Source organism: Mugil cephalus, chromosome 21 (assembly GCF_022458985.1).
Source record: "Mugil cephalus isolate CIBA_MC_2020 chromosome 21, CIBA_Mcephalus_1.1, whole genome shotgun sequence".
Classification (NCBI taxonomy): Eukaryota; Metazoa; Chordata; class Actinopteri; order Mugiliformes; family Mugilidae; genus Mugil; species Mugil cephalus.
The window spans coordinates 9,691,144-9,704,047 of NC_061790.1; the positions used below are offsets into that span (position 1 = coordinate 9,691,144).

Below are 12,904 nucleotides of genomic sequence, written 5' to 3' on the forward strand. Positions count from 1 at the left end.
GAGCCCCGATGAGCAGATCTCATCTAGCGGACAGACGTGGCATTCTCGCGTTAGATATTTTTTTAAGTACACCCGTCTCTGTGTGTTTATTTGGAGCTTAAGTTTGGAAATTGAAAAAAAAATAAACTCTTACTCGGTAAAATTCCAATAAAACTTTTATTTTCCAGTTTTATAAGAGTGGAGTTGATCACAATGCTGTAACCCTTTTACGTAGTTAGTCAACACATTCCTGTTGTATTGACACAAACCTGCCAATGTGCCAAAGGTTTCTGGATACCTCAGTGTGAAGTAATTTGAATGTAAACAGCTAAAAGTCACAAGATACCACAGGTAAATGGATATTTCAAGTTCTGAAAACATTTTAGCAAAACTTAAAGCTTAATCTGTACGTGGCTTCCGTATATCAATCGAGTGCCAGTTCATTAGGTAGACACGTGACAAGTACATTCATTCAGATGAAACAGTTCTGGTAAATCTCAGCTCCAAGAAAAAAGCTGTTGATTAATCATGTTTCCGTGTTGGAGTCTGAGGTGTGTTACCGACGCGTGTTTCGATTGTTTTCACAACCTCATTTTAGTGAGTGGGCTTGGCTAAATAACAGAAACACCAGTGTTTAGTTTGATCCTGTTTTAACGGCACCACAAACTACATCCTGATCTGAAATGATCACACGGTGGATTCACACTGTTTTAACACAAGTTAAACAGTTCAACAGTCATAAAGGGAGATTTAGTGCTGGGCCGTTTGGTTTAAAATATATTTGTTGTCACTAGTGTGCCTAATATTTTGGCCAGTGAGTGTATAGTGTTATAGCTTATACAATCTTTTATATAGTGCACCTCGTGTGCCTGGCCATATTAGAAAGTTGGTCATTATTTCTAATATAATAAAGTGTTTTTATGTCCTGACTTGGATTATATAATGGCAATAAACCATTTTTTAATTTATTTTCAATAATATTTTACACAAAGGATTAAATTCAGAACTTATACAGCTGATAATAATCATAAATATCCCTCAAGTCATGTGCAGGGCAGTCTCACATGATCAGCCTGCCAGCTGCAACCGACTCCGCTGACTCTCCAGCAGAAACTGTGAGCTACAACAGACAGCTCAAACATATCTTATCTTTGGCTGAGTTGCTAAAGGAGTATCCAACTAAGGTACAAAAAGAAGTACAAAATAAGAAAGAATTCCCATCGCTGGGTGGAAAAAAACCATCAATAAATTCTAAAGTATGAAGTCTGTGTCTGGAAACGGGGCGTGAGTATTGCTTCCACGTGTTGAACCTCGGCCTCACTCAGACAACAGAGTGATCAGTGGGCATCCTCGTCACGTTGCCACACCGTCTTATCCCCGCTGCTGTTGTCGCGGCGACAGTGGTTCAGGGAGACAAACGTGCCTTGAAGGTGCGCGGCCGGATCATCATGCTGACTTTGCGTAGAGAGTAATAATCAGAGTCTTTCCAGGAGTACCAAACGATCCCATCGGGACCCAGCGGCCCCCGTCCTTTAGGGGTGTAGTGGCCTCCCTGCAGGATGAAGAAAGGAAGGAAGAAGAAGTAAAAACCTGTGTGCTTAAACAGTGTAATGTCGGGGCTGATCTGTGCATCCTCACCCTGTAGTAGACTCCGTTGAGGTTGGCGTAGAAGCACTGGTTGTACCACCAACCGGCGTGCGAGATCTCAGCGCAGATGTTGCCGCTGTCCGGTGTACTGAAGCCCTGCTTGTCGTGGTACCAGCTGAATGAATCCTGCATCGTGCCGCTGTAGTCGGACACGTGGAGACGGTACTGGTGCTCCTCATCCTCCACGCTACAAACAGAGAAACAGCAAGAACGTGTGTAGGCGACGCAGAGAGCTAAGTGTGGCAATAACCAGTTCTGTGTGGCCTGTGTGCATGCCGCCGACCTGAACCTCTGGTAGATGGCATGCTTGTGCTTGTTGCTCCAGTCCTCCAGGTCGATGCGGAGGGCGTAGTCTCCCTGGGTGCTCAGCTCATGTATGTGGTCGTTGCCCAGCCAGAACTCTGAGTGCAGGTCGCCGAACCCATCCCGGTAGTCCCTCCAGGTGCGGTCAAAGCTCACAGAGCCGTCAAGTCGCCGCTGGATCACAGTCCAGCCACCACCTGAGGGAAAGACGGGACGTTTTCTGTGTGTCGTGTTCTCAGGAGACGACGACAACGACGATGGGCCAGGTACACGGTAGTGTGTCTCGCTCAAGAGCACCCATTTGTACTTGCCAAACCCAGAGACTGAATCCCTGACCGTGCTGCTGAAATGCAGACACAGCTAAACCAGCTTTCAACCTTGTGCAATGAGTCGTGTGCATACTACTAAGCTTTGGGATATTTAGATTCTTATCCATCGTGCAACAGGGACGTCTAATGAGTCAGAGCGAGAAGAATTCATGCCGCAGAAAACTGGGTTAAGTCCTCCAAGCCAAGATGTGTGGGACAACCTAACTACCATGTACCTTGGAAAGCTGCACACTAAACTCTTGAATTAAAAGCTACCCAGCAACTGTGTCAAGTGAAGTCACCCTTCCTTGCGCAGTACAGTGCGTGTACGTCACTCACCATCTGTGTCCATGTCACAGTACACTTCCACAGGCATGCCGGCCAGCGACGGCACCACCGTGTAGAGACCTGACCTCCTCACTCCATTGTAGTAGATCGAGGCACAGTCAATCGGACAGTTCCTCACATGCTGAACCTCTGCGGGAAGATTTGCAGACGGGGGAACGTGAGGAGGAAGGAAATCAACACTGGGTGTTTGGCACCCTCTACTGTGCTGGGAGATCATCACACTAACCCGGGTGCAGCGCCTCCTGAGCACTCATGAGAGGATTGGGACGGGCCACGTTGATCAGACAGCCGGGGCTCCTTTTTACCTTGTCCACCAAAAGCGTGATGTTATGGAGTTGGTTCTAAACAGAAAGACCAACGTTGAACGAATCGAAAACGCTACTGAGAAGAAAGAGTAAAAATTAGGATCGGGAAAGGCGGTGTACCTGCAGGTCTAGGATCAGAGTTCCCTGTAGGTGCAGCAGAGTGGTGGCTTCAGAATAGTGCACCTCCAGCTCATGAAAACGCTGCTCCAAGGACATGTTCAAATGGGTCCTTTCTTCACTCTGACAACATACAAAAAAAAATTTTTTAAGGGGAAAATTCTTCTACTCATACGCTAAGCCCCCCCCCGTACTCTCCCCGGCCATCATTAGTCTGTATCTGCTCAAACGGTAAGCCTCAGACGTGCAACATCTGCGGATGCTCTCGAGAACGAAATCACCCAGTCCTCTTCTAAAACTTAAAGCCAGGAGCCACCGCCGCACGTGGTCTATTCGCGGCTTCACACAGAGGATAACACTAACTCCCATCACCACAAAGAGCCCTCTCCCCTGCCCTGCGCTTATGTCCAACACACACACACACACACACACACACACACAGCAGCGCACTTCCACCGTCCTCCTGTGACCATTGACCGGTCCAGCTGAGCGTTTCTGTTTGTATAAGCTCGCCACCTGAGACGCATGAGACAGCACGTGGAAGAGTAGGAGGCTAATCCTGTTAGTGGCTAAGGTCAAGGACATGCTGGGGTTGGGGGTTGGGGGTTGGGGGTGGGTGGGGGAGCCAGCCTGATGACCAAGCATCACAATCCCGTACAGAACTGTGAGCGACAAATGTGGCGATTCCTGCTTGGGTTATCTTTAGTCTTTATTGCAAACTATTTCTTTCCAATCTGAAATTAGAATAGTAAATATTCATCAAAGAGTCATTTTTTTTTTGTTTTTTTGGATAATTCACATTCGCAGGAAAAGACAGGAGTTGTGTGATACGTCCCGGCCGCACCGTCACAAGCTGGTGGGCTAAAGCAAACACCCAAAGCGCTTGAACGGATTGCTGCTGCTGATGGTTGACCCGGCCCCGCTAAGTCGTCAGCGGCAGATCTCACCTGCAGCTCGAGGACTTTGATGCGGTGCCGGTGGTTCCTCAGCTCCTCCTGCAGCTCGGAGATGGTCTCCTTCAGCGTCACTATCTGCTGCTTCCGGTCCTCGTTCTCGTGCAGCCAGTAGGAGACCTCGTCCGTGCAGCGGAACATGTCCGGGCACCTCCGCTCGTCCAGCTGAGGCAGCGTGGCCACCAGCCGGCACATCCCGTCCTCCATCACCTGTTGGGTGAGATATGAGAGGAACACCCCTCCACCATGAGTCCATGGCAGGCAGCCGAGACTAATGGTTTAACTAAACTCCACAACAAAGAAATGAATTCAGAAAGTGAATACAAACCGAAACGTGTGTGTGTTTTTTTAACGTTCACAACAGTTTGTTTAGGAATTACATAGAAGTAGACTTAGACAGACGAGGGAAATTACTTGGTCACAGTTGCTCAGTTGTGCATAAAATCAACACTCTTAAAAAAACATAAGGAAAAAGAAAGATTAGATCAAAGTAAAATAATACGCTGTTTAATAAAATCTGTTAACCAAGCAAACCTTAAAATATTAAGGTTTTTGCATACTGTGGATCTAATACCCAATGTATTAGGTCTTTGTGTGCAATCGTGTGTCTTTTGCATTAGCACAATAATAATACTCCGGTATATTCTTCCTCAGGTAACTGTTCACCCAAATAATGACTCCCTCCGTCTTAGATCCACAATTCAGACCAGTAAGGAGGTTCTTTTAATTTATTCATTATTCATTCACTTTAGGTAACGGCTCTGCTGCGTGCATGTGAGCGAATCCGAGTGCCTGGTTTGGTTGGCTCGGTTTGGCACGTGCTCAACGCGTTTACAGTAATCACCTGGTTCGTGTACTCCCCGCACTGGGAACCCCCACCGTTGCGTATAGCGCTAGAGTCCAGGTTGTCCGCCGTGGTTTCTGGGAGCAACACGATGAAGATATACAGGGCAGAGCACATGCTCCAGCCTGGAGGGTTGGTGAAGGACAGGAGGGACATAGCTGCTGCCAGGTTAGGCCGTCCCTGCCTTGTGAGCGAGAGCGGGCGTCGGACACAAGAGTATGCGCTGCACCTTGTGAGGCTCTGCTGGCTCTCCCTGGGGGGGGGGATTCAGAAAACAAATTGTGCATTAAACTCCTTTAATGGAATATTGTAACATTCACGAAGCCGCCATGACACATCGAGGTGTGGTAGCTCATCCACGGCTAATTCAATAAACACAAACACTGCTGTGCACAGGTCAGGCTGAACTTAAAGCCAGACTGCATGTTTATGTTTTCTACTATCTTTCTACATACCTTAAATGCACAAATAGATATCACAACAGTTTTTTTTCCCGAGAGCCTAAGGAGAAATAAAACAGTTCTCTCTGCAAGTGTGAAAGCTGTGTAAGACTCACCCCAGTTACACACCATCTTCTACCCCATTCATGGCTCCTATTGGGCCAAGGGGTTATCTCCATTTTCTTCTTCTCCTCGCCTGTATCTCCCGTCCCGTGTTGCTTTCCCTCACCCTGTGTGCCTCGTGCCCATCTGCCGTCTCTCCCTCTTTCTCCCTAACTCTTTCTCCCTCTCGGTGACATCCTAGTCCAATAATCCACCTCTAAGAGGATTCACCGAGGGATGGGAGGGAGGCAGACAGATAGGGAGGCCGTAATGAAATTATGAGTGAAAGCAAGACATCGGGTGGCGTGCTGAAAATTTAAATTTTTTAATTCAGTGGAAGTATACAGCGCTTGGAATTCCTCCGCTGTCTCCACTGATTGCATCTCTGTGGGAATATAAACTCAGCAGTCTTTCCTGGAGTTTATTTTAATTGAATATGAGTATTGATTATCTCACAGGCACAGCACAGAAAAAGAGACGGCATCATTTGTGGTAAGATTCAAACTTTAAGACCTCTGCGGTGAAATGGAGGTAGAGTGTGAGCACTGCTGGGGAATATATGTTCAGCAAATAAGTGTCACCTACAGGCACAGGAATCCTGCTCTAAGCTCCCGATAATGAAGGCCAGTGTGAGTGGGTTGTATGGGGGTGCTGATCCTATTACAGTATCCGGGCCGCTTTTTTACATTTTTATGCCTTTAGCCGTGACTCAACGTCCTTATTAAGAAACTGATAGTTAGGATCACACTGCTATAAAATCTAAAATGTTTCCTTAACCGACTGTGTTGACTGCTACGTTCATTTTCAACACAGGCCCTGTTAGAGCTCCTGCAGGGTAAATCCTCTGAGCAGGTATTTGGGAAATCACACGCAAGACAGTGTTTCTACCTCCCCAGTGCATGGTTTGAGTATGTTATTGTTCAGCGAGCATGTGGAAGAGAGTGTGTGTGAATCACCACACGGTGGCGCCAAATAACAACCGGCTTGGACAAATAAGGACTTTCCTCCTTCTAGTGCAGGGGATGGCAACCTTCAACACTCAAAGAGCCACTTGGACCCAGTTCCCACAGAAAAGAAAACACTGGGAGCCACAAAAACCCTTTGACATCTAAAATGAAGATAACACTGCATATAGAATTTTACCTCTATGCTAGGCCTATTTATAAAAAAAACTATAGTGTGTTGCATTTATGAAATGAAAGAACTGCTACAGAGAAAATAAAATTTTATTTATGCATACATAACAGGGATTTATCTATGGTTGGCTTACCTCCTGTCGAAAAGTTCAATAAATAGCTGGACCTGCCGGCGGGTGTCGCACAATGGTGGCGCCAAATAACAACTTAATTAACCGGCTTTGAGAAATAAGGAGTTTCCTCCTTCTAGTGTCATAAAGAAACTAAATCGAGCAAAACGAACTGAGGCAAAAGACAGAGAAAGAGCAAACAATCTGCTTCCAGTTGCTAATATTAGGAGGTGATTATGTGTAGAAGTAAATAACACACAGCAAGTATCTGCTGAGTTACTTGGTAATGGTGTCACAGTGAAAACAAACAAACTGGGCACTTGTTTAGGTTAACGCATTAAGCTGCTTGCTTGAATTGCGCCGATAACCTACTAAATGAGATGTCGTATGAAATTTACACGCCAAAAGGGCAACTTAACTCACGTTGGGGAGAAGTACGTTGCCACTGTAGTTTTGTACAAATTTTTATTAAAGCTAAGCTAAAGCTTATTTTCCCTTACCAATTCATTAGGTACATTTTCATATATTACATATATATTTGGTTCCCATATAAACTTTTTCACGAATTACAAAAAAACAGCTTGTACTAAATATCTACCATGAGAAACCCTAAGCAATTCATATCTATAGATATAAAACAATAAACTCACTATCCTTCTTCATTTTTAACAACTGTACCTGCTTTTTTGTAAACTGCACATATCTCCACATTTGTTATAACTGTGTAAAGAATGAGTGTTATTGACAAAAAACATCAAGAACACAGGATAGGACATTTACATGTAAATTACATGTAAATTTAGTCATTAATAATAATTATCATAACCCATCAGAGCACAAATGCCTTGTAACCACCTCAATATGAACAGAAAATCCAGCCACAGCAAGCATGCTAAAAAAGAATAGATATATTCAAAACAAAAAAAAACATCAGGAAAGGAGTTCACAGGAGACAAACATAGAGGCAGAAACAGAAAAAACAAAAGGCTGAACAAAGCAGGAGTCCATGTGGATCAACGTATGAAAACTGTCAGCAACTATTTACAATGCATTCAAAAAAAGGTTACAACATATTTACATTTCAAATACCTGCAGACGGTACGATTCCCAAAATCATTTTTCCGCTGTAGTCCTCATCTCAAGAAGAATCCTCAGTAAGTTCTCAGTAAGACCCCTTAGTGTAGAAGAGACCACACACTGGAAAACCACATCGCTCTTCCTGGCCTTTCCTGTAAACACACACGGGAGCATCAATATATGTTCTGAATCGCTCCATTGTTGGTTTCTGGGCAATCTTCCAAACAGCAATTAAACCTGCAGCTGGTAACACTCCCAAAGAAGAAATCTGCAGAAAAAAAAAACGAGGGAAAAAAAGTGAGTTATTGTGAATTAATTCATTTGAAACCTGCCAGCTAAACAACTTGTTCTGGTCTTAATTTCTCCTGAAAGATAAGAAACAGCAATCTGCCGCTTGTCTCCTCACCCAGAGCCTGTTACACAAACTTTGAGGTTAGAACACAAAATATAATCACAGAAGCAAACTACTAGAAAACTCAGCAAACTGCTGACAACAGGGAGTTCACTTGTTTAAGACGGATTCCAAAGATCCTGGATGAGCTCCCATTTGTTACACCCCCTCACATCTTGAAACGAAGGAGAGACATGTGATATCGTAAGACATCAAAAGCAGCATGAGTCTATTTCCGTTTGTTCGGGAGGGGAACCCGAGTGGAGAAGCTCGGCCTGTCCCTGTGGGAAACATTAAAATATCCTCGAGGGTAACTATGGAAATCTCCAGTTGACACAAAAGCAGACCACCCATCCATAACTGCCTGTTGCCTGATGTGGAAAGAGGTACTGATCCCACATCCTTATGAACTCATGGAAATGAGGATATTTACCTCTCCTTCAGTCCAGGAACTTTATACCACTTGGAAAGGGTAGTTCACCTACGCACAAATCACGCGACAATTTTCTCACGTTTTGGATATTTATTTTGGTACACAGAGAATAAGTATTGATTTCAGCGCTGAGGCTTCGGTCAGTTCACCTTAGGGGTAAAAAGAACCAAAAAGCCCCACTTCAGGGACGTACAGTGACCTTATTCTACCTAGACCCGCCCGTAGGACAATGGGGAGGAGTACTGCCTCTCATGTGTCAGTGAATTTCTATGTGTAGTCAATTAGCTCTATCTGGTCTCCAGCAAGTGAGATATCAGGGTGTGATGTGTCCTAATCTGTGAGCAAGATGTAGCAAAGCGAAAGACAACTTCTGATATGGTGAGTTAACAGAAGTAACACTCTTCCTGATTCTTCCCAAGGTTATACACAGGCTGAAGGCCTTATTAACCCCTTTAAAACCCAACATGAAGTTTTGTTATAAAGCTCTTTTTACCGTTTCACTCTTACCCGAGTCTCTTGGGTTGGAGTTTGGGGGCGGGGTTGTACGCACCGGGGCCCGGCTCCACTTGTAAGGCGGAAGAATAATATAAGCCATCACACGTGAATTCAGAAGCCACTGTAGCGGTTTAGTCACAAACGTTGCCCGTTTTTAAGTGACACCCCAGCGAGATCAGTGTGTTTTTATGCGTAAACGTGCACTGTAGATAGTGTGGACTATCAGGAGCAGCACTTCTGAAGTTACTTGGACGCACTTGACGGACGGAGTTCAATGCAGGTCCTCGCTCAAATTTGCCGTATCGCTTCTAAACTGAGTTTCGAAGTCAAGTGAGTACCTTACGGTTTTACTACAACATTTTTCCCCCTTGGTTTGTAAATAAACTGCGCTACAATGAGCCATGGTTCGTTGTAGCCAACCCGCAGATATGTCTTGCGCGGCTACGTCTGTAATTACGGTGAATGTGCCGGTATGTAACTGCACATGTGCCGGTGGTAGGGATAGACGATAATGGGAATTTTGGTATCGATCCGATACCAAGTAAATACAGGGCTAGTGTCGCCGATACCGATACTTTCTTAATAATAACATACAGGACAAATATTTAGGCAAATAAACCTGTTTTCCTTAACCAAGTACAATATAAAACAATTTGACAGCATATAATTTTAATAATTCTCCTTTTACTACACAGAATTTTTTTTTTTAGAAAAAACTGTAGTAAAATAAGAAAAAGGAACAATGTAACAAAAATATAAACAAGGTTAACACAACAACAATGGGAAATAAAGTCAGTAGCAATAGTCTATTGAGCAAAACAAGTAGACAAAAGCAGAAGCTCCTGCCACACACAGACTCGGAGAGAAGCTGTGCTCGCATGAAGTCTGTTATGAGTAAATTTGCTGGCCCATGGAAAAGAAAGCGTACTAAAAGAATCGATCTCACCACGCTAGTTGCGATCTGATACCGATACTGGTTTTGATATCGATATTAACGATATTGAGCACGACACACCCGCCCCTAGTTAAGGGAGGAAAAAAATAAACAAAACAAACAACTTCAAATTTTAAAAATCCGTTTCCTGCATATGTGTCCACAATCAATGACTTGATTTTATGTATGTTATAATTTTGAATAAAACGAATGTCAAAGTCGCCCAGCCTTAAGCTGTCCTGACAGTGGTAAAATGTTTTCCTTCATAGGTTTGCTCAGACATGGTCCCGATTCTTGGTCACATGGACCCTGACTATACTACTGTGCAAAGTTTTAAATCATTTTGAAGAAAACTAATGACAAATTCCACCCGCCTAAAGGCATCCTGGTTCAATTTCTTATTTTCAAACAGCCATAAAAGCCATTCCTTTATAGGTTTGCTCAAAATTTGTCTTGATTCCTGCTCACAATGACCCTGTCTACTGTGTAATATGTGCAAGAAGTGCTATTAAAGTACCGTAATTATAGCGGTAGATGCGCAAGACAAAAATCCGACCACGGCTCTCACTTCAGCGCCGTTGACAGCGGAGGAAGGGACGGACAACCGACAGACAGACTAAAGTGTCCCTTCTCGGCGGATTTTTTCGCCACTGCAGTTACTTTGTCAACTTGTAATGTATTAATTAATCACTGAATTTATTCGGACGCATAAAATATGTATATGTAATGTATGTACATACATACAAAAGAAGTAAATACTGACTGCAAACCAAAACAACCACAAAAACATGACAAAAAATAACAGAAACGGAGCTCATTTGTTTGAAGAAGAACTGCTCCTGTCTTCAGTATGTTCAGGGCTATTTTTAGCTGCTGCTGCTACAATATAACCAGGACAAACCGTTTGAGAGGATCTTTGAATTGAAGTTTGCATGATCTCATGAATACCGTATGTCCCAACAGGAAGTTTCAGGAGAACACAAATCTTTAGTCTGTCCACCAGACACACCCGACAACGTTAAACTCCAACATGAGCGGTAGGTTTCTCTCTCTTTTTTCTTTGTCTGCATTTGCAGACACATAGGCAAACGCCAGTTATACTCTTGCAGCTGAATATTTTATTGCTTTGGTGAGTGTGTGTGAACATCACCGGCCCTCCTTGGACCGGGGGGGTTCTGTGTAGATCCCTGGAGAGATTCCAGGAAGGTACGGGTGTCTCAATAGAGAAAGTCAACGATAGGGCACATAGTGATAGAGTGAAAGAACAGTCCGGCCCTTAATAGGCGGTATTCATCAATTCTTCTTGATGTGACCCAGCACAAGCTGGCCGGTGACACCACACCAACCTGTGCAGTCCCCCAAGGTGTGGTGCATTAAAGACTTGGGTTGGGGGTATGCGGTGTACCAATCTGTGGCTGTGATAATAGTGTAGAGTGGAGAATGGTGAGTGGTAGGTTTCTAACATTGTACTAACTTTAAACTGCTCTCAGTGTCCTCCACCATCATCATATTTCTGTCTCGACAGTCGCTGCCATCGTCCTGCTGCTCTCTGGTCTTCAGTTTGCTCAGTGCTTTCCAACAGGTCAGTGATGCTCTTTATCGTTTACGCTTTAAAAAACATTTAATGTGAAGATTTTATGGATCGACTGTATGTTTTTACAGATGGAAACACTTCTACACAGCTGTTTGTCTGCAAGGACGCAGGATGTGCTGCCAATGTGTCTAACGTCTTTTGCCAAGATGAGTCCGTGTTTACCAGCAGCAGGTCCATGCCACAGTGCACAGGACCTCCAGCACTAAACACAGTCTGTGAGCTTAGTGGTCGGGCCATCGCAAACACTAATGCAGATGCCACCTGTGACTTTGAAGGGGAGGATGGTTATATCCCAACTGGAAACTGTGCAGGTATATATATTTTAAAGCTCTTTAAGCTCTGTAACATATATGTTATTATCTCTATGTGTATGTATCAGTTTCAGGAGCCTGACTAATGCTTTAATATAGTATAAACAGTCTATTCTACATGACTCTGAATGAAGATGAAGATTAATGTTAACCCTTGCCCAGGTTCTCTGTCTACCATACACCATCTGTAAATAATCATGTTTCTAAGAAGATAAATTAATTTCTGAAGTGTCCAGACAAACAGTTTGTCTTTTCACTGTAATACAATGAAACAACGCTGATGTGTTTTTTCTTCTCTTCATTCAAAAATGTTTTGTTTTGTTTAACATCACTTTGTAACATTTCTCCTCTTTTCTCATCTAGACCACAGGGACCTTTGCAGTTTTCCAGGTAAGCTTTCTGTGCAGACACACACCATACACAGTGCTGCCACTGCTTCCACTGACCATTGACTGGAGATTTTCTCCTTTCTGCTAGCTACCACGTCATCACCAGCTACATCACCACCAGCTACATCACCACCAGCTACCTGGAAGAATATACTCTGTATTGTCATGGGAGTACTTGCCTGTAAGTTTCAGTCACCTTTAATTGTTAATAGTTTGTCTGCATGTGCCGTGTTTTACCTTCTTCTGGTAACACCTGATGACTGTACCAAGTGGTAAATCTGTCTGTCCTCTGTAAAGCTTCTATTACAGTTCACTTTTCCTAAATATATCTTTTTGCTGCTAACCCAGCTTGTTTCTGCTACGCCAGCCTCTCGCTTTTCTGCTCTGCTTTTCTGACTGGTGGCCATAACGCTCTTTGAAATGCTCACAGCCAGGTGAGATCTACATCTGAACATGTGTTTCGCTCGTTGTCCATTGATGCAGTATCTTAAATACTGATCTCTTGATTCCACAGGTGTTGGACTAACATGTCTGGCTGCTTATTTTTATAGAAATCGGCAAAACCAGCAGCAACCAAGGTAACTGAATACATTTATATTCATCTTTACATGTTTAGTTAATGTGATGTCACTCATATGAATATACATGTGGAATTTGTTTCAGGGACCCAGATGTGGATTTACCCCTC

At 43.8% G+C, this 12,904-nt stretch overlaps 1 protein-coding gene across 3 annotated transcripts; it reads right to left on the reverse strand.

Annotated features, from left to right (window-relative positions):
• Positions 1-142: 142 nt before the first annotated feature.
• On the reverse strand, positions 143-7,841 carry si:ch211-203k16.3 (techylectin-5B). 3 transcript variants are annotated; one of them, XM_047573257.1, is made up of 9 exons: positions 5,361-6,413; positions 4,805-5,057; positions 3,955-4,170; positions 3,011-3,130; positions 2,812-2,926; positions 2,577-2,714; positions 1,910-2,126; positions 1,618-1,813; positions 143-1,531 (listed from the first exon to the last, which is right to left on the reverse strand). In XM_047573257.1, the coding sequence occupies exons 2-9, from the start codon at positions 4,958-4,960 to the stop codon at positions 1,385-1,387; spliced, it is 1,305 nt and encodes a 434-aa protein (XP_047429213.1). In that variant the 5' UTR covers positions 4,961-5,057; positions 5,361-6,413; the 3' UTR covers positions 143-1,384. The 3 variants fall into 3 exon arrangements, with proteins under 3 accessions (XP_047429213.1, XP_047429212.1, XP_047429210.1); XM_047573256.1 differs by lacking the exon at positions 5,361-6,413 and adding an exon at positions 7,682-7,841 and having other exon boundaries at positions 143-1,813; XM_047573254.1 differs by having other exon boundaries at positions 143-1,813; positions 5,361-6,418.
• Between the last annotated feature and the right edge of the window lie 5,063 nt (positions 7,842-12,904).

Coding starts and splice junctions, on each gene's coding strand:
- si:ch211-203k16.3 (XM_047573256.1), bottom strand. CDS start 4,960: ATGTCCCTCCTGTCCTTCACCAACCCTCCAGGCTGGAGCATGTGCTCT. Junction 4,171..4,804: donor GCGGGGAGTACACGAACCAG/GTGATTACTGTA, acceptor CTCACCCAACAG/GTGATGGAGGACGGGATGTG. Junction 2,927..3,010: donor CTCTGATCCTAGACCTGCAG/GTACACCGCCTT, acceptor CTTTCTGTTTAG/AACCAACTCCATAACATCAC.